General features: G+C 37.0%; 3 protein-coding genes across 3 annotated transcripts in view; all 3 read right to left on the bottom strand.

Moving 5' to 3' along the window:
* Positions 1-25602, bottom strand: part of LOC149535953 (uncharacterized) — a 216343-nt gene that overhangs the window by 113606 nt on the left and 77135 nt on the right. The window contains exon 2 of the mRNA XM_089804722.1: positions 20971-21843. Coding sequence (XP_089660848.1) covers positions 20971-21843 — 873 coding nt within the window. The remainder of the gene's footprint in view (positions 1-20970; positions 21844-25602) is intronic.
* On the bottom strand, positions 14315-14871 carry LOC149535957 (uncharacterized). The gene is made up of 2 exons (XM_089803520.1): positions 14648-14871; positions 14315-14537 (listed from the first exon to the last, which is right to left on the bottom strand). The coding sequence occupies exons 1-2, from the start codon at positions 14869-14871 to the stop codon at positions 14315-14317; spliced, it is 447 nt and encodes a 148-aa protein (XP_089659646.1).
* LOC149535956 (uncharacterized) lies at positions 15420-16021 on the bottom strand. Its single transcript, XM_089806714.1, has 2 exons — positions 15935-16021; positions 15420-15789 (listed from the first exon to the last, which is right to left on the bottom strand). The coding sequence occupies exons 1-2, from the start codon at positions 16000-16002 to the stop codon at positions 15450-15452; spliced, it is 408 nt and encodes a 135-aa protein (XP_089662840.1). The 5' UTR covers positions 16003-16021; the 3' UTR covers positions 15420-15449.

Genomic DNA, 25602 nt, shown 5'->3' with positions numbered 1-25602 from the left:
TTTTTTGTCAGAGAACGTTGTAAATAGATCAAGTTCTGTTTGCAATTTTAATTATTTCTGACTGCCAATGTAAAACTGTAAACATCAATGATGATAAACCTAAAAAGGCATACATAACTGAAAACTTTACCGATTGATCATGATAGTGGATCTCCATTTTCCGATTCATTTTGAACATGATTACATTTTCTATTTCCAATTGTGTGATAGAATGAAATAAATGATATTTTCATGTGAGCTTGCCAAAGAAAAAATGTGTTTTTTTTGAGTTCTTAGCTCAGACAGGAACTGCTGCACAGGCTCAATGTGAACATGTTGGAAAATAGTTCGAGTTATTCTATTTTGTATTTCACTTTCAAGGATAAATTGGTAGTATTTTTATTGGGCTGCAAACTTCAAAATTCTAAACACACATTGATGACTTATACTTTATTCCAGCACAATCAAGAGATATGGACATTGGATACTTTTCAGAAAAATTTGACTTTTAGTTGAACAGCATAAAAAAAAGAGCAAGATAAAAAAATGCAATATACAGTGAATTTATGTGCAGCAATTACATGAACGGTTTGTAGAGATTTCCTTGTAAGTGTTTCAAAGGAATGAATGGCTGATTTGAAGGTGTAAAGTATTTGTGTATTTGTTTTATACTTCCACATTTGAAGTTTTAACAATTGTATGATTAATGCAACATTAAAAGAATAATTTTATTTATTAAACATTATGATTCCATCATCTATCTTGAAAAACATGACGTGTTCTTAGAGGCAACTAGGGCAAGAGGAAAATTGTGTAGCCCAATGTAAGGAATTTCAGGGATTTTTGTTTGGAAAGTCATGTAAGGTTTTCAGTTGTAAAATTGATAAAAAAAAAATTAATGAAAATTGTGTATTATGTAATGTCCCCTTCATAAGAAAAACCGCCAACCAAAGATTCAGCCTATTTTAATTCCCATAGGCCAATTGGAAGGGAAAAAGGCAACCATTAGTAAATTAAATTGTCTAGAGTTTGGGCAGCTTAGTCTTGTTTTGTTTTTCAAATTTGGACAGTTAAGTAATGGTGACTTTAGTGGGCCACAAACTATAAGTTAAATTATAGTCACTAAACATGGGAAAATGTATAGTATTTTATCACTTTCAAAAAAGGTGTATATAGAGGAGAATTGAGAAGTGCGCAATTGTTCATCTTTTACCTAGAATAAAATACCTACAACAAGATTTATTTCAAGGTTGGAAACCCTCCTAACCATGTGTTGTGGCCCCTATATCATTACTAGTTGCAAAGAGGTCAACCCTTTTCAGCTATCTAGGCCTAATGGTGAAATTCTTCCCATACAAGTCAGTAAGATTCACCTTAAACTTTGCTTTTAATGGAAGTTAAAGGTTAAGTATATATTAGCTTTATTTTGTTGTTTTCCTGTAAGTGCTTGACCACAACTATTCTTAAAATGGCAGTTTTTTTATTTTATTTGATCACAGAGAAAAGGAGTGGCAGGTTTTATAAGTTGACTCCATTACCAACAGTTTACAGAAGGTTACTGGTCTTTTGCATTTAGCAAGAAGCTACCAGAAATGTTGATCATTTTCGCTCACCATCAGATCTTTAGATCGTTCTTTCCTCACAGGATTCCGGTTGAGCAGATGGCAGAGCTAAATCCTATATCATTCTTCAGATCAGGCATAATGGTGTAACATCCCCCAGGGTACACTGATATGGTCTTGGAGGGCTTCAATTCAATCTGAAGCATGTTTTCCGCAAGACAAAACTACAGTCTCACCAAAATTTCAAGCAGATTCTTCATCGGACTGTGAATGTAGATTTTGGGGCAGATGGCTTCATGATCCTGTCGATTAGATTTATTGGCAAAAGTCTTGTCAATCCTAGGGTTCATAGGCATTTAGGAGAGAGGAATTCATGTATTCCGATGAGCCTTGTTACATTGATAAATGTCATCCTGGTTACTCCTGCTGAAATGACATCTGGGGGCAGTGATAAATGAGATGGTTTTCAGAAAGACATTTTTGGGTCTTGTCAAAATGATCATACTGAGATTCATTAGTGAGATTCTTGTCGATCGATGGGTTTATTGACGATCAAAGGGGGAAAAACCATGTGTTCCAACAGTGTTGTCTATACCAATAAGTTGCATCAATGAGTATTTTGCCAATGGGATTCACTGTGGAGGCAGGTCAGGAGAACACAGGGTGATTCCACTGATGACAACAATTTATACTCTTGGAAGGAACCTGTTACCTAAATTTTCACCCCCGACTCAATTCAGGTAGAGCCACGGTTATGTCAACCAAATGGAGCTAGGTGTCTTGGCATGAAGGAAATACAGAGAAAAGCTATTCTTTGTTGTTAACAGAGCTTACAGTGTAATCATGAGCATCTAGCTATGGTGTGAGTAATGAGGCAGTAGTCTAAATTGTTCTTTCAGTTGTCTCGTGCATAATGAAGGAAAATGAAATGAGAGAGTAGTCATGAGCCATTAATGATAATGATAGGGGTGTATGTTTGAAGGGTTGCTGTAGCAATTTTTTTTTACAATATCTTCTGAAGGAGCAGCAGTAATAACCATGAGGGACTAGTATTTTTACCATATGATAGCATCGTTGGTCAAGTGTGATGTGTGATCATAACAGGACTGTCATCAAAATATCAATATCTCAAACACAATGCATGTCATTATTTGATCCCAGTGTTTCAAGTTAGTAGCATGGCATATATTATAAAGAGTAAAACAGAATCCTAAAAAAAAAGACAATGTTGTCTTATTTCAGGTATGTCAATTATACTATAGCTTGCATAAAAGATTAAATGATCAGATTCAAGCAAACAGTATGACCATGTGTATAGGAGGGAAGATACAGCAGCAACAGAGTTTTAATTATTACTGTGCAATTGAAGCATACACATTACAGGACAACCTAAATTATACCAAGGAAGCTTCCAGGGCTGGAACATGAGTAATTAAGTCATAGATACACATGTAACTTCAAAGTCTGAAAAGCTGACTACTAAAGAAAAAAAGAGGACGGCTATTATAAAATGAGAACATCTGTAATTATGAGCTTCCAGCCATATGATAATGACTGTTGAATACAGGTTATGGAGCAGTGTTTTATAAAGGCTGCACATGTTTTTATCGCATTAGTATAATCCTCAAAAATCAGATATGACAGTTCAAAGGGGATATATAGACAAGCTCACAAGCAATAAATGGTATACTGAACAAAGTATATTAAGGATATAACAGCAGCAAAAATACAGAATATACCACTGAGAAATTGCCAGCAATCTAGTTTCTAATCAGTGCAAATGCCGAATGGAGAGTTGTTGTTGCACATCTAAAATATAAAGATTATCAATGTCAACAATGCAAAATGAACTCACATATAGCTCAATCTGGCAGGAAGGGCTGTTTAAAAAAAAAATGAGTTTCATTTTGAAACAACTACAGAAAATCTCTAGCCAAGCCGTCTATGGTGGCATCATAAACTGCAGCCAAACAAAATGCAGAAAAAGAGATCTCTATTCAAGGCCCCAGAAAAACGAAGAATAGGCTCCAAATTTTCAGGTAAAACATCTATTCAAACCCTCATCTTTCTTCCATTAATGGCAGCTTCAGACTTCCAGCAGGTCAAAAAGAAGGATTGCAACAAAAAACACCCAATTTACCAGTTCGAGCTCTATATTTGCCCAAAAAATCTCCATTTTTCTTCAGCTGAAGCCCTCATTTTTCTCATGGCGGCGATTTTGCAGCAGAGCCAATTTCTCCAAAATGCAAAGATACAAATGAAACTTCTATCTTTCCCATCAACTTAAGTGGCATTGTTTTCTTTTTTTTTCAATCCCAAGTCCATAATATCTCACGATGACTTAGGGCCCATTTGGTTGCTCGAATACAACAGGAATAGGAATAGAAAATTAGAATTTATTTTGGTTTCTCTATTTGTTGTGCCAAATTAGAATTGGGAATAAGAATATGTATTCCCATTTTAAACCCAAAACGAGCTTATTTCTATTCTGAAAAAAACCTGTTATTAGAATAGACCATTCCTATTCTCAATCTGCATTTCTCGTATTACATTATATTTTGGAATCTGTGGTTGTGCAGGAAGGAAAAATAAAACATTTATGAGTTGGAAGATTTCCAATCGCTAATTTGACAGTGGATTGATTTTTACTATGTCTATATTTTTCAAGGTTTTTGTTTACTGCATAGGGTAAGAAGGTTAACACATGTATAACACGACTCAATTCAGAACAGGTACTTTATTCATGTATGCACTTGCTGATTACAATCCAATTACAATGACTACAATGATCTATCGATGATTCCAAAGTCCATCTCGGATGTGTACATATACCTTTCCGAAGGGGTGACTCAAGCGTCATGCGCCCGTCATCATCCCCCCCAAAAGAAAAGTCGTCTCCGGACGACAATACAACAAAATTCATTACAAAATTTCATTAACAACAAAATACATTAACTGACTAAGTACAACAAGATAAATCTGCTTCTGCCACATCACTTTCACGTTTGTCTCATGCCTGCACCAAACTGGTCTCCAAACCATGTTGCATCTATAGCCTCTGCTAACACAATACTGTTTCCTTAGCTGACCTTGATAGTCACTCGTGCCGCTTTCTCTGTTTCCTTAGCTGACCTTAATAGTCACTCGTGCCGCTTTCTCTGTTTCCAACTCCTGGGTACACTGAGCCAAGTGTCGCTGTACTGCCTTCAACTGGATGATCCACCAAGACGGCCTCACGCCCAAACACCTACTCTGAGTGCCACCTCTGACGCAAACACTCATGCCTACCGTCCCAGCTCCAAGTCTCATCAACTAGTCATACTTCCCACGACTGATAATCCGCAACGATTGGGGATCTAGGGGGCAACGCCCCCAGCGGGGTTGAGGGGCAGCACCCCCGCAGGGGCTTGGGGCTGCACCCCAGGTGGGCTCCTTGTCGCAATACAAGGCAAGGATTGAGGGGCAACGCCCCTTGCCGCCAAGACCAAATTAGCACTCCGAAACCCATACAAAACTGCATGGAACACACTATTTCTTTCATTTTCTTCCAATTCCACACTCTTTCTGGCAACTGCTTATGTCCACCCTTCCCTTTAGCATCATGCATTACTCATTCCGAACTGTTTCAATCTGTCATCATTTTATTTTTATTTTTATTTTTTTTAATAACCTCCTACCACCCTTCTTCTGCGTCTACCGGTGTACTACAATCTTCTTCCCCCTCTCCAGTTCCTACCATACAGAATGACTCCCTTCTCCAATGTAGGCTTCCTTGTCATTTCGAAACAATTTTAACTCACATACAGTATTTGTTATAGCTTCTAGACACCATATGGTCAACTTCAGCTCTTTCTCCTGCCGTCATCCTTTTCATACCCGTACGGGCTTCACATGATCTTTCTGCCTAGACCGTACGGCCATTTAGTTCCCTGCATGTTTTGTCCCCCAAGCCATACGATGTATCCTCTTGCTACCGTACGACCCTCAAAATTCCATTTTAGCTACCACCGTACAGTTCAAATTCTTTCTACTGCCACCGTACGGTCTCCAAATTTGTTTCCTTTTGCCACCGTACGGTCCTCCCTTGAATGCTTGTTCTCGACTTCCTTTTACTGTACCCGTATAGTCTTAATCTTCTTTACTGCATCCATCTCAACTCTTATTTAATGAGCTCTCTCCCAGCCGTACGCTTGTCTATCCACTGGTCGTACATCAACTTGTTCAGTTGCACCTCTGTTCCCTGCTGGCCGTACAGTCTCCTTCTAGGCGTACAGTTCCTTCTGTCAATTGTATGTGTGCTCTGGCCGTACGGCTCCAAGTTCCCTTCTATGTTCTGCCTCTGGTCGTACGGATTCTTCTTATGTTCTCTCTTGCCGTACGGCTTTAAGTTTCTTCCTCTTGTGCACTTCCTATTTTTTGTACACCATACAGTCTTATGTTACCTCTTGTGGTGTCTCTCAAGTCCGTACAGTAAGCCATGCTTCCATTGTTTTTATATCTTGATTTCACAATTATATTTTAATTTTTTCTATTCTTTTAATCCTTCATCTTTTGTTTCTTTATTATCTAGCACTTAGAGCTATGTTTAACTCCATATTCTGTCCCTTAGGGCCGTACGGCAAACTATTAATGTCTAATATTCCAGTCATTCCCAATTTGCGTCCTACTTCTTCATGTTTTATTACTTTATTACTTCATAGTGGCACTCAAAAATTATGTTTAACTCTGTCCTTACTTATCTTACATATGTACAGTATTTACATATATACAATATTTACAGCCGTTCTTTTCTCAGTTGTTCGTCCACTGAGGTGCGTTATTTCTTTCATGGTAGACTTTCAATTTCAAACCATTTGTTGCATTGGCTGCTACTTCCTTCCTATTGAGTGTCCATAACTTAATTATCTCGTTATATCCAACTTTCTGTATCTTGTATGGTCTGACCCATTTGACTTTGAACTTCCTAGGTCTGATTTCATTTTGTCTGTTATACTTCAGTACTAACTGGCCGAGTTGAAAGTTGTTTAATTTTAAACGCTTCTGACACCATACCTTCCACCTGTTTTGTGCAACTTCCACGGCCCACGCTGCATAGTTCTTATTCCTTCGGTACGGCCGCTTCCGCACAGGTACTGCACCCCCAATTAATGGTATCCAGTGGACACATAGCTTTGGTGGTACTCCTTTCAAGTCCTTATACGTCCAAGCAAAAACATCTTTATACTCCATGAATATTCTAAATGCTGCCGCCTTCAGTACTGGGTTGCAATCATCTCCTACCAGAAGGTTCTTTGGATTTTCCTCATCACCCAAGTTCATTGTTTTCACTGTCGGCTCTTCATCTTTTATCGGTTTATCTTTACTGAACGTATGAGCAGGTGTTTCATCCACTTGCGCTTCTCCCTCCTTCAGTTCACTGTATTCCTTCGAAAACTCATGGCCTTCTTTTCCTTCCTCGATACTCAAAATATTGCAGCTCGGAAAGACCTCATAATCTTCCATTTGCCAATGTAGCAATCCGTTTACTGAATCTAGGTCGTCATCAGTTGACCCTCCTAATCTCAGCACCGCTTCATCATCTGGTTCCATCCTTTTTTTCCCTTCATCATCATTCTCACCTTCGCCTTCTGAGTCCGACGACGCTGCTTCTTCTCCTACCATCTATGTATGCAAATCGATTATAAATCTCCTACCCCCTTTCTCCATTGACAAGGTATTCCTTTTCCAATCATGCTTTACCTTAGCTTGCACCAGCCACCCCCGTCCCAGGATGGCGTCATACCCTCTTCTCTTTAATGGAATGACCACGAAATCCAGTAAAAATGGTTGTGTCCCACTTGTTACTGGCTGTGCCATCAATGTTCCCAAGGGTTTTATCCCATGTTGGTCTACTGTAAGTAACTGAAAGGTGGGTGGCCACAGTGTTGGTTGTCCAAGTTTTTTCCAGATATCTTTCAGCATCACATTCACTCCCGATCCTTCATCTACTATTGTATCTGTTAGCACCGTACCCAGAATGCCCATCTCCACCACTGCTGGGTGTCTACCTGTCATAAGTGCTAGTAACATCGGGTCTGTTGCTGCTGCTATGGTTGTTTCCGTACTATCCTTTGCTTCCTCCGTCACTCTCGTGGACGGTGTCATATTTATAATAGCCGTAGGCAGTTGTGGTATGGTGAGAAGAAGATCATTTAATTTAATTGGCACTTCTATTTGCATTATCTGTTTCACCATGTCTTGTTCCGCCAAGTTTCTCTTCAGAGTTTCAGCAGGGTCTTTTACTTGTGACTTCTCTGCTTTCATCTACTTCTCTATCTCTGTTCGGGCTTTTTGTAACCTCTCCTTCTCTTCTTCTGCATTCGAATATTTTGCTCTCCTTGCCTGCTCCCACATGATCGCCAACACGTTCTCATCACATGTTTCAATACTTAATAAATTTACACTTTGCTTTGGACATTTTGAATCTTCATGGTCCCCTAGACCACACCATCTGCACAGTAGTTGTGGCGCCTCCTTCATAGTACAGTCCCTCACAAAGTGACCCCAAAGATTACATGCCCAACACTGTATCATTGGCCGTCCACTCGCATCATATTGTACTCTACTCCATCCTCAATTGTTATTGTTATTGTTTCCACCCCTTCCACGTCTATTATTATTTCGATATCCACCTGAAGTTGCATCATTGCCCATGTTGTTGCTATTGTTCGACGCTTCCTACATTAGTAACACCTGTTGGTGTCCTTTTGTTTTCAAGTTAAATGGGCACTCCTTCAGGGAATGCCCCGCCACTTGGCAGATGTCACAAAACTGCTTCTTCGGGCATGAACCCTTTGTATGGCCGTCCTTGCAATCTATACACCACAGTTCTCCTTTTACTGTATCCAGATTCTTTTTCAAAATTTTGAATTCTTTCATCATCCGAAGCATGTCTTTCTATAGTGCTTTCACCTTCTTGTTTGATTCCTCATCGCTACTGCTACTCTGCGAGGATGAATCATCCGAATCAGAGGACTTATGCTTTTTCTTCTTACTCGTCTTCTATTCACTTTCCAAATCCATAGCGCAAGTATATGCATCGACATACGACGCCGGTGGTACAATCTTCATTTTCTTTTTAAGAGTCAGTCGTAGCCCCTCCACAAACCACCGTTTTTTCAACCCATCCGCTGGTTGACTCTCCATCTTTCCGATCAATTCTTTCAGTCGCCTGGCATAGGTTCGAATTGTCTCATTCTTTCCTTGTTTGGTGCTGTAGATTTCTGCCACTATTTCATTATCATCTCGGAGTAATCTGAATTCTGCTATAAATTCTTTTTTAACATTCTCCCATGTATTAAGTTTCTGAGGACTAGTGTCAGAAAACCAATCTATCGCCACACCCCGTAGGGGCGCTGGAAATTGTCTTACCCAATCATCCTCATCCGTCATACTATTTTCCATCCATATGGTTTCACACGTTTTACAATGTCTGATAGGGTCTGTTGAAACATCGCCGTCAAACTTGGGTAACTTTTCTTTAGGGCCAGCCATCATTACTAGCCTTTGATTCTGAGGCACTTGTGTACCCGCGCTGTTCTGGACTCCCGCGCTATTCCGTGCTCCCGCGCTGTTCTGGACTCCTGCACTGTTCTAGATTCCCGCGCTGTTTTGTGTTCCCGCGTTGTTCTGGACTTCCGCACTATTCTGGATAACAATCTTGTTCCCAACACTGCGTTGTCTGGTGAAAAGTCTTCAAGTGACGTTCTATTCTCCGCCTGTATCCATTCGTCCGATGTATTAGGAACGAAGAGATCACTCCACGCTCGTGCTCCCTTGGCACTCCAAGCCGTGCAAGTTGTTTCCCTTCTGTTCGGACACTCTCCCCTCAGTGTATACAAGTTAAAGAATTCTTCCCTTGTTTCCTCCACCAAATTCAAGCGTTGTCGAGTTTCTTCCAGCAATTCCTCGGCACTCAACCTACTAGGTGAGTGCACTTGCTTCGTCTGTGCCTCTTCACCCCTTCGGTGCTCCTCGACAATCCGCTGAAGTCTCTATTTGCACTCTGCTTGCACTTAGTTCATTTTTATCTTTTACCTTGTTCCGGTCCTTGTTTGGCAAATTCGGCATTAATCCCCATTCCTTCGTTCCAGGTACGTCTGGCAGCGGTGCCAAATGTTTACTGTATAGGGTAAGAAGTTTAACACATGTCTAACATGACTCAATTCAGAACAGGTACTTTATTCATGTATGCACTTGCTGATTATAATCCGATTACAATGACTACAATGATCTATCGATGATTCCAAAGTCCATCTCGGACGTGTACATATACCTTTCCGAAGGGGTGACTCAAGCGTCACGCGCCCATTCGGATACTACTCTACCCATCGGCTACACTGTACATTTACCGACAATAGTTTTCTCTCTATAATCGAGATCTTTGTTTTTGCAAGTAGACATCACAAGTTTTTATCTATGCAAGCGCAAGTGTGGTCGAAAATTTGCTAAGAACACAAACAAGGAAAACATAGGGCATCGATGTGAATGAACACTAGCCTAGAGAGGGAAGGGTATTGCAAATAAAAAATGGCTCGATGACCGTTGTTGCCATGTGCATAGAGGCACAACTTGATGTCGGGGTCTTTCTTTCTCCAAAATTTGAAAACCTCCTTCCAGAAATTTATGGTGTGGAATCCATTATGCTTTGAAAATACTCAACTTTTGATTTGTTGCATAGTTTTCGTTTGTAGTCTTGTGAAGCAAAAAGGAGAGTTGTGCTTCTTATACATTTCAAAGCCAACATCAGGGCTGCTGAGTTGGATGTGCAGCAGCTGATTTTATGCCATGGCTAATTTCATGAATTAATGTGTATTATTGAAAAAATTAATTAAAAAATAATAAATTAAAACAAAAAAATAATTTCTTAATCTTATTCTAATTCCAATTTTGCACAACCAAACAGGGGATTAATACATTTCCAATCAAATTCCAGGTGAACCAAACAGGGCTGGAATTGTCATTTTCCATTCCCATTTCTAATTTTCAATTCCTATCCATGCAACCAAACAGGCCCTTAGGCTTTTTAAAAGCTTTATAATGCTTAGGATAGTGGTATGTAGGTTTTCAAAAGTTTTTATAATTATGTTATTTTTTTATCACTTAGTAATTTTATTTAAATAATTTTTAATATCATTTAATAAATATTAATTATATTAATAATATTATTAAGTATTTTTTTAATTACTTAATAAATATTAGTAACAAAATTAATATTTACTAATATAATTAAAGCATAGATTATTAATAGGCATTATTAATAAAAGTATCAAAAGTTTTATAATTTATTTATCTAATTAATGTTTATAATATTGATCAGACAAATAAGTTATAAATCATTTTATATTTGTGATAAAAAATAAGATACTTTTTTTTACCTTTAAGAAATGAAACTGAGATATTTTTGAGAGTTATGGCAGAGTTCCAAGAGTCATGGCGATGGGATTTGACAAGTCAGTGAAGTTATTGCATATTAGAGACTTTTTAGCCTTTTTAGAGAGACATGACTGAATTTTATGAAGGGTCTTTATGTTGATACTTTCAGGCCATGACTTTTGGGGCACTATTTCACCTTTTTGAAGACTTTTTGAGGGGCTCAAAATTGGCTTTGAAGGCTGAATTCGACCAAGGAGTAATTGTTTGCATTAATGATGCAATGGGATGGAAAAGGCATAAGTATGAGTTAAGGCGCATTTGGTAGAGAGTTTTGGTTTTATGCAGATTTGGGACTTTAGAATTTTTCAGTCCTTTTCCTCATCTTGGCATACTTCTTGTAACTCTTTTTGAGATATGCAGATTTGTAACACCTTTGAGCAGTAATATATAGTGTTTCCCTTCTCATTTTCTACTTTATTGTGTACTTAGTGTTGATGCAAGTTCGTGTGATGTTCTTTCCTTGGAGTTGTATTACATATCGGTGTCTTAATGCAGAAAAATAGAGATCTTTGTAGGTTATAAGTTGTGTTGGTCCTAAGAATCAGGCTTAGTTTGTGAGAGAATCTTTCTCCTCCTAAGGGTTGATCTTATTAAACCATCTTATAAATTATTTATGCAAAGATCATGTTATTGGGTTGTGTACTAAGGTTCTTGTATAACCGGTTTCTGTTGTGTGTTGGTTATCTATTAAGGCTCAAGGATACTTTTAGGTGCATCACCATAGTTTTAAGTTTTATTTATATTATCCTCCTATCCCTCTTCCTCCAAGATTTAAGTTTAAGAGCTTAAGGTGAAAGGATCTCATAGGAACCAGCCTAGAATCCGAAGATTTACTCCAATTTTGGGTAACCCACAGACCCAGAAGTATTTTCATGTTTCTCGAAGTGACTAGGTTTTAGAACTCAGTCCGGGTGCAACTTTTAGAGATAACAGAACCAAGATATGTCGCTCAATAGTTCATTCTATGTCGAGGAGTCCTATCTGGGGAGCTAGCCCATAGTCTTGCCAAACTCATTTAGCGCCAATATGGTGTCGGGACTTGATTGGTGGAAGTCTTCCCCAATGACTAAGCAACCATTTTGGCACCAAACAGGGATTCATCAGTACAACTTGTATCGATAACAAACAAGTAGATGTTGGTCATGTTTGTTAAAGCATGTAGCTTCAGTCTGACAATAACTATGATCAGCATATATATACATATGTATATATGTATACCAATATGATGCACATATTGTTATACATATATGCATATGTATAATTGCAATATATGAAACAATGCATAGTTGAAACTGATGATCATATATATATTGTTTGAGATCATTTAAGGCATGATCAAAACTTATTCTGATTCCTTTGATCTTAGATCACTATCGATCTATATTATATCGAGCTGCAGTTTATAATGATCAATAATACATTATTAAGACTTGTGTTAAGTCTATAACGAATCGTGCATGATTAATTAACACCAAACCGGTGTGATGGTGAATGTTTTTGTCTCCATTCGAAGACATGCCCATTCACCCTCACACCCCTCCGTGCTATATGTATACTTGATCTGCCCGAATAACAAGCCATCATAATCAATTAATGCAAGCACATCAAAGGATCGATTTACATTTCAAGTTCAAGAACTTAGCATTATCTCTGTTATTTTTTTACTAACATATACAAATCCTGGAGCAAATCTATTCTTTGACATCAATGTTCATACCTGCAATAAAAGTTGTGCATCAATCAGCATCGAATTTGAAATCTGGTAAGAAACTTTACAATGTTAATGCTTTCAGCTGGCCCAATGACTTGTCTTTCAGCCATTTTGGGTTCGTTATGATTACAAGTAGTTGTAGGGATGAATTCTAGAATCCATTGGATCTTTATTTCGATCCAATTGTTTACTTGCAGAATGGGGCCTTCATTTATGTGGCCCCTCTTTCTATCACTTTTGGGTGTTCAACTTGCAGATAAGATTTCCTTTGAACATGATATTTCTGTAGCATAACCCTTGAGGGGTTTAAACCACTATGCCTTTACCAGAGTTGAAAGCATAAAAGGCAACAATGTATACCTTCAGGGATCTACTCTATTGTATTTGCAAATATCAAATTTTTCTCTATGATTGTAAACAGCCTTGCCTGATTTTAATGAGATTATTGGTCCTACCTATTTCTTAACTGCAAAATTGCATGTATTTCATCATCTTAAGAACTTTTTGTTGTGCAATCTATGATTGATCAATCCTATTCAAGTGATGAAACCATAGTTGGAAAACTCGCCAAATGCAAAAACTCGCCAAGCCCCCCAAAAGTTTAATCGGGAAAAACTCGGCGATTTAAAAAGAAAACTCAGGAAAAACTCGAGAACCTAAAAAACCGCTGAAATTTAATTAAAAATACATTTATTTTGCAAAATTTAATGAGAAGATGCATCTAATAAGTTAATTAAAGACAATACAAAAGAGAGAAACAAAGTTTAGATATATATAAATGCATAATGCGTACAAAATTACATTCTCATGCAGAATGCTCATGGTAGGAAGCAAAATAGTAAATTACTAAATAGTTTCAATCTGTCAAACTAGAAATAAATACTAAAAGTCTAAATACATCAATACAATGTCAATCACATCTTCCTCTTTCCACTTGCACTAGCAGGAAAGCGAGGGGGTCTAGTCCTAGAAGAAGTGCCCCGCACTGGGATAGGGCGTGAGCTGCGTGACTGTGAACTTTGTGGCTGTGCCCCCTCGCTCGATGTCCCTATTGACTGGCTCAGCGTCCTAGAAGAGGATGCATCTCCTCCTAATGGTAATGCCTGATCCTCGCCTGAATCATCATCATCCTCGTCCTCATCCTCAATGTCATCCATAGTGAACTGAAAATCATAGTCAGCCTCCCCCTCCATGGCCTGCCTCTCCAAATCAGCGATCTCATCTGGTGTAAACAATGGACTTGGCTCCTATGCTGTCCAATCAGAATAAGGATCTATCTCATCTAGATCAAGCGGACCAGGTAGTTCTAAGAGCTGTGCCTTTTTTATGCGCAACTTAAGATTATAGTGCACATAAACAAGGTCATTAAGCCGTTTTTAAGTCATTCTGTTTCTTTTCTTTGTATGGATGGACTCAAATAAGCACCAATTGCGCTCACAATGGGATGAGCTACAAGGTTGGGATAGGACTTTGAGAGCAAATTTCCTTAAATTGGGGGTATTGCCACCCCAACTTGCCCACCAAGCATCTGCAAAACAAAATTAAAAAAGTTATAAAGCAATTAAAAAAAAATCAGAAGCACAACTTATCAATTAGCAAAAGTTTTAAAGTTTGATGCTTTACCTGGTGCTTGAGTAGATCTTGCTCTCTTTGCTAGCATAGAAGAGAACAAAGGACCCCTTGATTCCACATAGATTTTTTGTTCGATCACAATAAGGTCTCTCTCCTCTTCACTTGATATCATTCTCTCAATGCATTTAGAGAGACCTTCCATGACCTCTCTATTAGGATCTGAGTAGGAATCATCAGCCCTAAAACAAATAGAAAATGATATCAAGTCTTACTACACAACCTTAAAAAGTAAAGTAAAATAAAGACTTATTAAAATCCCAACTTCAAGGACAATCAATTATCATAGTACCTGAATTTGGGATTGAGGAAGTAGCCTACTGCATGAATAGGTTGGTGGAGCATATTGTTCCACCTCCTATCAATTATTTCCCAAATGGGGTCAAATCTGAGACTGTCCCCGTGATAGTAACTTCTAACAGCCTCTTTTGCCCTATCCATGGCCTCATAAAGACCTCCCATTGGGGATTGCTGCCCATCACATGTGCGCAAGACTAGAACTAGGGGCAGAGACATCTACATTTGAAATTTGAAAAATACAAATTAGTTAATAACATCGTAAGTTATGAATTGATAATGAAACTTGAATAAACTAAAAATATAATGAAGTTACCTCCACAATCTCCTTAGCCTTTGCAAAAAAGCTATCATCAAAGACTATTCGTGCCACAGCCTCTCCTTCGGGCTTCTTTGAGTAAGGTGAAGCAACCCAATTAGCACACACAAACATTTGCTTCAAAGCCAATATGTGGTCAAGAATACTTTGCAACATCAGGAAGACTGTTGCAAACCTTGTCATAGCAGGTCTCATCAAATCTTTGCCTTTAGTGGCTTTTCTCATCAAACTGAGAACCCATGGGTGATTATAGATATATTTCATGACTCGCCTAGCATCTTCCACAATTGGACTCACCCAATCAAGTTTTTCTATGTCCTCCAAAAGAAGGTCAAGGACATGTGCTACACAAGGTGACCAAAAAAGTGTGGGATGCCTCTCTTGGAGGATTCTACCTAAAAGATTAATAACAAACTTTCCATATTTAGTATTTACAAATTACATCAAATCTAAATTGAATAATACCATAGCATTACATTCATGATTCATATTGATTCAAATATAAAAAATTAAATCTACCTGCTGCCACATATGTTGCTGCATTATCTGTGATTATTTGCACCACATTCTCTATTCCCACCTCCATGACAACATCCTCCAACATTAAAGCCAATGTGGCTGCATTTTTCACTTTGTTGGAGGCATCGACAGATTTCCAAAACACCACATCATCTTTGCAAGCAATCAAGAAGTTAATAATGGTTCTACTTCTTCCATCTGTCCACCCATCAGATAAAATGGTGCAGCCATACTTCTTCCACTCTTTCTTTTGGTCTTCTATCAACAATGTTGCCCTACCAACCGCTTTGTCAAGCAACCTACAAAATTTAGGTGTAATATTAAATAAAGTGTAAGTGTTAGTAAAAAATTAGGAAATAAGTTATAACAATTAAGATTTAAAATATAACAATGAACTAAAGTGAATCACAATTATTTACAATTACTAAATAGTAAAATACTAACCTTCCACTCATATCCTTGCGATTAGGCGGCTTGTACCCTTTGCCTGATATTGTCATTGCATTCACCATATTGACCCAATAGGGACTATCAGCGGCATTTATTGAGATATTGTTGAAAAACCAAAAATCAGCTGCTGCAATATCAGTTTGCTCATGCACCTCCTTAAACCATACAGTGCCCTCTAATGATGGTTGTGCTCCAGGTGTGTTCCTAGGCACAAAATAACCACCTATCCCTGATGGAGATCCGGATGGTGATGATGAAGAAGTAGGAGATGTAGAAGAAGTGGAACCGGTAAAAGAGAAATTTTGTTTGCGGATCCGTGGGCCACAAAGAGATCCTGGTATGTTCCTAAGTGCTTCTTCTTCCTCTTGCATATCAAAAGGAGCTCCTTCAGATTCAGCTATGGCTGCCCTCATAGCTAATTTTGCCCTCTCCCTATTCAATTTTTTCTCTTCAGCAGCTGCAAGTAGGGCATTGATGAATCTTTTTTCTTCATCAGTTACCTTGAGACAAGGATTTGAGTCATGTTTCTTTATGCCTGCAAGGTGGTATTTGAGGCGGTTTATGCCTCCAGAAATAATTCTCTCACAGGGAATGCATATCACCTTCCCAATATCATTTGGAGCTTCATAGGCATACCGCCATGCCTTATCTCTTGCATTTTTAGGCCGAGTGCCTATATATCCAAATGGGCATGGTGTTTGTGGCCACTCTTCTTGTAGGTTTGTCATTTTTTTAATGGTTGACCGCTGCCCTACACATAAATATATAGAAAAATGAATAAACAAAGTTAGAACTTAGAAGCTAGGGTTTCAAATGATTCAAACTTCAAACTTCAACCATATCCTTAGCAAACAACAAACTTCAACCATATCCTTAGAAGCTAGGGTTTCAAATGATTCAAAATGATTTTAAATGATTTGAAAACATTTACAAACAACAACAAAAACAAAAGAACATTTGTTATAAAACTATAAAAAGTTTTCAAACTATGATAAGATGAACATACCTGGAAAGAAATTTGTCTTCTAAAATCGGTTAGAATTCTCTACAATCCACTAAAATCCGCCTTGAATCACTTACAATCAGCCAAGAATGCCTCCAAACCTTCTTCTCTTCACTCCTCAAGGCTCTAAACAATGCAAATACAAGAAAGAATGAGAAAAAACACTCACTGCTGCTTTAATCCGTCACAGGCCGCAGGCAAAAATTTCACCAATAAATCGCGAGTTTTTAATAAAAACTCGCCAAGTTTTTGCCGATTACTTGCCGAATACTCGGCGAGTTTTTACCAACTACCGAGTTTTTAAATTGGCGAGTTAACTGGTGAAAAACTTGCCGAGCTAGGAAACTCAGCGAGTGTTCCATCTATGGATGAAAGTATTCCTTGTGGGACTGAATTCAATCTATTGTGATAATTGTTTTGCGATAACATAATTGTACGATATTCACTGAATTTAAAGGGCAGTCATAGGCAAGAGAAAATCAAAACATTCAAATTTGTGCATCACCTCCTTCCACTTCAGTTATCCTTGTCCCCTTTTCCTCTCAAGTTGATAGTTTGTGGATCATGACTATAAAGGAAGTATGCCTTTTCCATAGATTCAATCGCATTGATGAAGTCCCACATTGAGAGATTGTTTCCATGTTCCACAAGGTTGTTTAGGTCACTAATCATCACCTAGCCAAGGGTGCAATTTTTTGTGAAAATAGTTTTTGACAAGCATGGTGGGACAGAGTTTCAAGTTTGTCCAAGAAGACCCACTAGTTGGATGGTGTCAAACAAAGAAATTCAATGTTCATGCTAAGAAATCAGTGCTACTCTTAGCATCTCGTCCTTCAGGGGCTCACCTTCAAGCACTTGGTGACTCTAAGATCTACATTTGGTTCTCAGATCAGACTTGCTGCAATTTATGCCAGGATTCAAACAAGTGCATATTCTAGATGCAATCTTCAATTTGTTCAACTCTCATCTTCAAGTTCTAGAAGAAAAAGAAATAGGCTTTCTTTATCACTAATTAGGAGTTCAAAAGATACATCAACACCACCTATTAAAATATTAGATCAGATTGTAGATAGAGAAATTTTAATATGTGAACTATCACTGATATAGTTTCTTTTGATCTGATGCAATTCTTTCTTTCTTTGCAGGGATATCCAAGAACATATTATGCTGATCTCAAATTATATATATAAATCTGATGAGTATAGTGATATTTTGTATCATGTACTGGCACTCAATATGAATTGTATGTATTTTCCAAGAGCACAATATCAATAAATATATCATCCTCTAGAGGCATGGCTCAACATACATACATGTCTCTATGTTGAGACATGTCCCAATGTAGAGACATGTCTCTATGTTCAGACATGTACTTATCTTTATAGTGTTGTTTCTTAACAGCCACTAATGAATCAGCTAATATCCTGGTAATGATATTGAGATGCAGGTTCGAATATGCATAACATGCATTCTGTAAAATACAATCAGAATATTATAGAATGTATGCGATCAGTAAATTCATTCAGAATATCTGTGATCTACAATATGGTCGATCAAGAGTATTGAAATATATATGGCAGTTAAATATGGTCGAACATATATATGTTCGAACAATGAATGATGTTCAAACATATATATAGATATATAATCAGTTTCAATCTCAAATTCAGTTGATCGTATTTAGATTGATATTCAGAATCTCATTATTAGCTTTAATATGGATATTTATTTGGATCAACAAATATATAAGTATTTCTTTAATTATTTCAATTTTTGGATGAAGTTTTGATTTACTCTACATGACTTTCAACATATGGTTAATAAGAGCACACACTGAAGCCTTATATATCCAAACTTGGTTTGTTTCATTGTTCTCCATAATGCAGAACTTGAAAAATTTAGTGAGCTCAAATACCAGTGTTACATACCTTCCATCGTGCCATTGCAAGCCACCTAAACTAAATAACAATATCTGAAGATACTAGCAAAGAATTAGACAAAAAAAAAAGAAAGAAATTTTAAAAACTATATTGTGGAGAATGACCTCTCCACACCCTCATCAAATCACTGTCGAATTCAGATGTTTCTAAATGTCCACTGTCATAAAGCATCATGAATTTAAGACTCCAACCAAGACATTGTCTGATTCTGACTGTCTTTAAGGGACCATGGAATACATAAAATAAAAACAAGCATAGCAAGTGCAAACATATCTCCTAAAAAAGGAGCCCTAGAGTACTTCAGAATGTTATAAAGAAAATTTAAAAAGAGAAAATCTGTAAACCAAAGATCTGAAGAGCAAGCAAAAAAATATTTTTTGATTCTAGCTTAAAATGGTAGAAAAAAATAACATACAGATTCCATATGTTATGTTTTGTCTACAGACCTCTCCTATTTACAAAAAAACTGCATGTTACATATAATTAAAGCTAGTTTATTATTCACTGCAGTGAAATATTAGGACATTGAGCATCAAATAACATTAAAGATCACGTGGAACAAAGCAATGAGGAAAGTTTACTCATAGGGTTCAGTTTAATAAGTTTTGACAATTATTAGCCTGGTCAAATTTGACTCTATGATGGATAAATAGTTTTATTAAGATTTCCCGTTAAAAAGTGGAAAATACTATTTTTTTTGTCCACAGCCATATTCCTCAAGATGTAACAGAAGAAAAATTGGTACAGTTATTTGAGACCAATCTTTCAGTTAATGCTAACCTTCATCAATGTTGGACAGATTTGTCAAAATAATCAAAAAGATTGAAAAACATTTCCAATCTCTATAGTTAAAGAAGATTGGCATGACAATAGACATTACAAATAATCCATGTAATCAAAGGGACCCAATGAACATGAAAGTAGATAAACATAGAAGATAAGATCACTTAACTACCTAATGGATTTTGTTTTATGCAAAATGACACCTTTATCTGTAGTTTTAAGAGAAGATTGTTCCTTCTGACCATGGGAGCAAGGCCTGGACAAGAAAAGGTGAAGTATCTGTGGAAAAGTCTGTCTAAACCAAGACCATTTCGAAGGGAATATACAGTAAGGCCTATCACTAGTAGAGTAGAAGGCTTGGAAGATATCTCCAGTAGCTAGAATCTATACCTCATTGGAAATGAAATTTTTGATAATAGAACGCTGGATGGGTCTATATAATTCCCTTGGATGTTTCAAGCAGCACAACTATGGGAGCTTGGCCAACATATAGAGAGTTGGCCCAGTTCAGAGAGTATACATTTTCGCCAACTACTCACTAGCCAACTTCAATATTCAGAACAGCATTGAATGTATTAAATCTCTTAGTGTTGGCACGTCATCGTCTCTAAGAGATTGATCTCCTAAATGAATTCACCTGTTGATACTTCAAAAACCTGGATAAGAAGGGAAGGACTCAAGCACTTGTGCAAGGAATCTTGATTTATCTCTGTTATTCATTCTGCAGGCAACAGAAAAGAAAAACTCAGTATACTGCCGCTTCTTGCATAAATTAATGATCTCATCAAGAAGCTTGTTTTAATGGGTGCACAAATTTTTCAGTAAATGTGAGTTATGACACAACATTTATTGTCATGATAAGCACCCAATAAGTGTATGTTGGTGTATATGATGAGATTTAATGTTAGGATCATGTCAAAAATTGAGTCTTCTCAGTTACATATGATTGAATTCAATGAAAGTTGAAATCTGTACCTACAAACACATTCCATGCATCCAGGTTTTACAATAAAGGCAGAAAAACATGGTGACAACAATGCATCTTTATAGTCTTACATAGAAAAATGTATATCAAATTTAAACACGTCTGTCCTAAATGTTGAACTACTGTTAGGAGTTAAGAGCAATATGGAATTGAAATACATTAATCCAGCAAATGAATGCCCAATATATTTTGTGAAATAATGAACAAAGTATATGTTCTATTGATGAGTGATCACTAGAATTAACAGTCTTCTGGTGGAAATAACAAGGCAAATTACAAGCAAAAACAATCTAGCACAGATAAAATGAGGACCACATACCCCAGGATCTTTTGGAGACTCGTAGGCCTCCCCTTTCTTGACAATGGCAAAATGATTGAAATCCAGTTCATAAATATCTTCACATCCATGCCTTATTCCCAGTGATGCAAACACTATAATTTTACGCATTGTATGTGACTGTGCATTTTTTAGTGCGAGAATTCCTGATTCCATAATCCTTCTAACTTCTCTGGGACAAAACGCTGTTTTTGGAGGTTTCTTATATGAAACAATAACCCCTGAAGATTTTGAGGGACCCATTTCATAATAGGGATATTTTTCACCATAAAAAGACTTTTCAGAACTTTTTTTCTTCCTATCTTTCTTCTTCTTCATTCTTTTGACTTTTGTCTCATCTCCCACATCTTTCATATGACAATCAGTGATAGCTAGAAGATGAGCGTCATCTTGCTCCTCCTTTACCTTCACACCTGAATTGTTCCCATCATCTAGAACATTAGACACACTCTCTAATCCTTGAATCTCCACTCCCTCATCCTCTCTTTGCCTGCCTATGATATTTCTTGCACTATCCTTAATTTTTGTAAGCTCATACTCATCTACTTCATCAGCATCATATGCATTATCAGAATCATCATCTGAATCATCACTTTCATCATATTCCTCCTCAGAAGCACCATCTTGGAATTTATCAGAATCTGGAATTTGTATCTCCTCCTGTCCCATCCAATTTACAATGGTATCCTGTTGTGCAGTCAATCTAATACCTGCTCCTGTTCCTTCTTGTTTGATGTGCACTGCATTATTAGCAATTTTCTTATTCTTGCTATCTTCACCCTCAACAACATCCTCTTCATTCCTAGTTCTCTTGAGCTTCTTGATATCATTTTGCATGATCCTAGGAGAATCATCCTAGCAAAGAGAACAGAAAACTTATCAACTTCATACAAATAACTCATAAAATTATATTTGGAAGATATTTTCAAATCGTTACAACTAATGATCCATGGATTGAAAAAGACAAAATTAAGAGAAGACTACGAAATTCTTTTTCCCAGAAAGGCAACATAGAATGATCAATGAAGGTGCACATGAATGCTCAAATGACAAGAAAAGATGCACCATGGATTTGACTGTAATATACAATTTCAGTTCAGAAAAATGAATATGAGGATAACACTAAATGCTATAAATTTACACCCAAGAAGACTGATTAAATAAAGCCAGATTACAGATGAAAACCATAAAATTCTTTCACGAATCCAACTTCATTGTGACATCAGATCTGCTGCACTAATAAGATGAGGAACAAATCAATTGGGAATGTGTCCTAACTTCTAATGCAAAAATGTATGATACCATTTTATAGTTTGGTGGGATCCCATAATATATATTTCTTTAAACCATAGAAACCTGTTCTCCATGCAAGGACTGAGAATTGCACTTTATCACTTTAAGTTGTGTCCTATATTCTAGAAAAATTTAGTCAATATAAAAACTGAGAAGTATTAAAGTGGAATGAATATATCAATTGAATTCTTTGCAATCAAGTGAACCAAGGTTTGAATTTGACCGTATAATACCCAAATTGGGGAAGAAAAGGCATTCCATGTTCTGGTTAAAGGTTTTAAAGATTCAAATACATTGCATGCCAAATGAGGACAGAAGGAAGAAAGTATATTAACATCCACAAATGATGCAATTAGATCAATGGGACTAAATAGAACAATCAGCTATGACAGAAAGGTACCTAGTTTATGAAATCAACTATGTGCTATGAAATAAACAAAAAAGTGAGAATGTTAAGTGGTCAAACACCAAAAAAAAAAATATTCGAACAATAATAGATAGCCAAGGAATGGACCTCTCCATGATGTTGAAAACTGACAAAGATCAAAGTTGCCAATCATGAATGAAATTAATGCTATCAGATTTCCACAATCCATGTTAAGAAAATTTCTGATTTTATTCTGGATTAGATTGTGTGAAAATTTTAGATCAAAGTTTCAAATCACATGCCGTGAAATTTCTTCTCATCCTAAGGATAAATCACAGAGTTCGATTCGAAATGTTTGAACTAAAGTTTACAATAATCTAATCCAGAAGAAAATCAGAAAAAAATGAATGAAATTATCATTGACGTATATCTATAGCAAGGTTTTGGCCATAAAGCCACCTGTGTTTTAATCATTCATCACAGGGATCAATGCAAGATTTTCTAACATCTATTAACAAATTCCAAAGGCTAAGGCTAAGGGGAACAGATTAGAAAAAAATTGGAGGCAGCAGGATAATCACACAATAACTTCTACTACCAAGGGTGACAATTCTTTGGTGGAAGAGAGAGAGTCATGAATCTGTATTTGCCCTGCTAATGTGGACTACAGTCCAAGGGACTGTGAAGGTCATGTCAAAACAAGGATCTTTAATACCAAAAGTAAGAGTGAGATGAATGGCATGTAATCTAATAGAGATATGCAAGTCCATTTAATTGATCTTAACATGTGCAATTGGTCAAAAGGGTGTAATCATTCTATATCTATAGGGTCTATGCATAAAGTGGGACCCTTTTTTAAAAAGGGCAAAACTGAAATTTCCACCCCTGGCATTTTTTTTTCAGTTTGTTGACAGAAAGAGAAAGAATTGCATAAGTGTTGTGTATTTCATTAACATTCATCAAGATGTTGCATGCATTGAAAATTACATTGCATAGAAATTGTTTTAAGTTAAACATACTCTTGCATTCAAATCAACTTGAACACCAATACAAATCAGATAGCAAAAAACAGTGATCTGAATTCAGACTTACTAAATCAAATTGCGGACCTAGTATACATGCCAAGAAGGGAATGTTTGAAGTTCTTCACTGAATCAGCAATGAAATATCCCAAATGGATATTTGCTCTGCTGCTGCTATAATGTTTGATTATATAAATTATATTTTCCTGTAGAGTTTTCTTTGATCTTATAGAGCTAGACAAAAGTTGTAGAAGAATGTTGTTTCTTTTTGTATTTTTCAGAATAAAGATATTACAATGAATAAATAACAATAACTAATAAAATAGAAGTGATAGAAATCATATGCAGCAATACATACTAATCTGGAAATGATTCTAAAATTGTACCAGCAGAGTCTGATTTATTTCAGAATAGTACCAAGTACCAATACAGATGTACTTCAAACAAGGTTTCCGCCAGCTGAAAATGGGAACTCACTACAGCCAAACAAGTTCAAATGATAAAGCCCAAGCTGCTGCAATAAAATAAATACAGTCTACTACAAATAAACACCCTAGAATTCCTCACGTTAGCTACTGTAAGGAAATGCCTGGCTGAACCAAAGTGGCCGCCTTCCCTAAAAATCCATTGCCTGCAAAGTGTGACTGCAATACTAGAAATCGATCCTCTGCCTTGATCAAACTATATGCATAAGAAGCTTCAAATTTGATCTTGTTGAGGGCTACGTCCCAACAAATTTGCTCTCAGCACTAGGGTTTGCGTCCTAGGTGAGGAATGCTCTTCCAAAGCAATAGCATCCAAATAGGTTGACAAAATGATGAAAGATACTCACCTTTAGGTTACCATCTCCTTTTATCCCCTCTCCAAGGCAAATCAAATCCTAAAAGAACCCTTAAGTGGATTTCATTTGAACTTTATTATATAACATTATTCCCCAATAAAGGCGTCCAAATAGAAGGAAATCATTACTTTATTAATGACAAATAGCTCTAACCATCAAATAAGTCCCGGCAAGTGACAATCAAATAGTAGAGACTGAGCTCTTTCCAACGAGCTATCACACATAGGCAAATCGATCCAAATGGAGCCAAAAAACTCCTTATTACTCCAAAATCGCTAAAAACTTAGCCTTAATTAAATTATTAAAATGCTAACTTAGGAGAATATTTAACTATATTAAAATCTTTCCCAAGTAGCCAAAGAACAACCCAAATGTTTACCGTATAGGGTAAACAATTTATTAATGCATGCAGACAACAGACAAGAATATGTAACACAGCAGTACTCCTTTTATTATTCGCATATATGCCGAAGAGATTACATAGTGCTTCCAATGATGATTCAACATTGATCCAAAGTCCATTCTGGATAGTATACATATACCATTCCGAAGGGGTTACTCAACCGTCACACATCCTTTCGAATGCTAATCTACCTGTCGGCTATTATATAACTTTATCAACAACATGCTAATCTACCCGTCGGCTATTTTATAATTTTATCGACAACATCATCCCCCCAAAAAGAAAAGTTGTCTCCGGACGACAATTACAAAATATCCGAGACAGATTAACAAAACGGGATACATTAACTGACTAACTATAACAAGATAGATATGTTTTCGTCACACCACTTTCACATTCGTTCCATGCCTGCATCAAACTGGTCTCCAAAATACGTTGCATCTGCAGCCTTTGCTAACACAATACTATTTCCTTAGCTGACCTTGATAGCCACCCATGCCGCTTTCTTTGCTTCCAACTCCTGGGTACACTGAGCCAAGTGTCATGGTACTGCCTTCAATAGATGATTAGCTCCTCCGGAGCTCTCTATGCATCCACCAAGACAGTCTCACGTCCAACACCTACCCCAAGTGCCTCAAACCATATCACCCCTCTCGAAAAGCTTGCTCTAGCGCTCTCTCTATCTCTG

This window comes from Cupressus sempervirens, chromosome 10 (assembly GCF_028749045.1).
Source record: "Cupressus sempervirens isolate cs-2001-9-10 chromosome 10, ASM2874904v1, whole genome shotgun sequence".
In the NCBI taxonomy this organism is placed as follows: domain Eukaryota; kingdom Viridiplantae; phylum Streptophyta; class Pinopsida; order Cupressales; family Cupressaceae; genus Cupressus; species Cupressus sempervirens.
The sequence above is the reverse complement of the archived record's forward strand: the minus strand, read 5'-3'. Positions and strand labels throughout refer to the sequence as shown.

Coding starts and splice junctions, on each gene's coding strand:
- LOC149535957 (XM_089803520.1), bottom strand. CDS start 14,871: ATGTCTCTGCCCCTAGTTCTAGTCTTGCGCACATGTGATGGGCAGCAA. Junction 14,538..14,647: donor TTCCTCAATCCCAAATTCAG/GTACTATGATAA, acceptor TATTTGTTTTAG/GGCTGATGATTCCTACTCAG.
- LOC149535956 (XM_089806714.1), bottom strand. CDS start 16,002: ATGGTGAATGCAATGACAATATCAGGCAAAGGGTACAAGCCGCCTAAT. Junction 15,790..15,934: donor CGCAAGGATATGAGTGGAAG/GTTAGTATTTTA, acceptor TAAATTTTGTAG/GTTGCTTGACAAAGCGGTTG.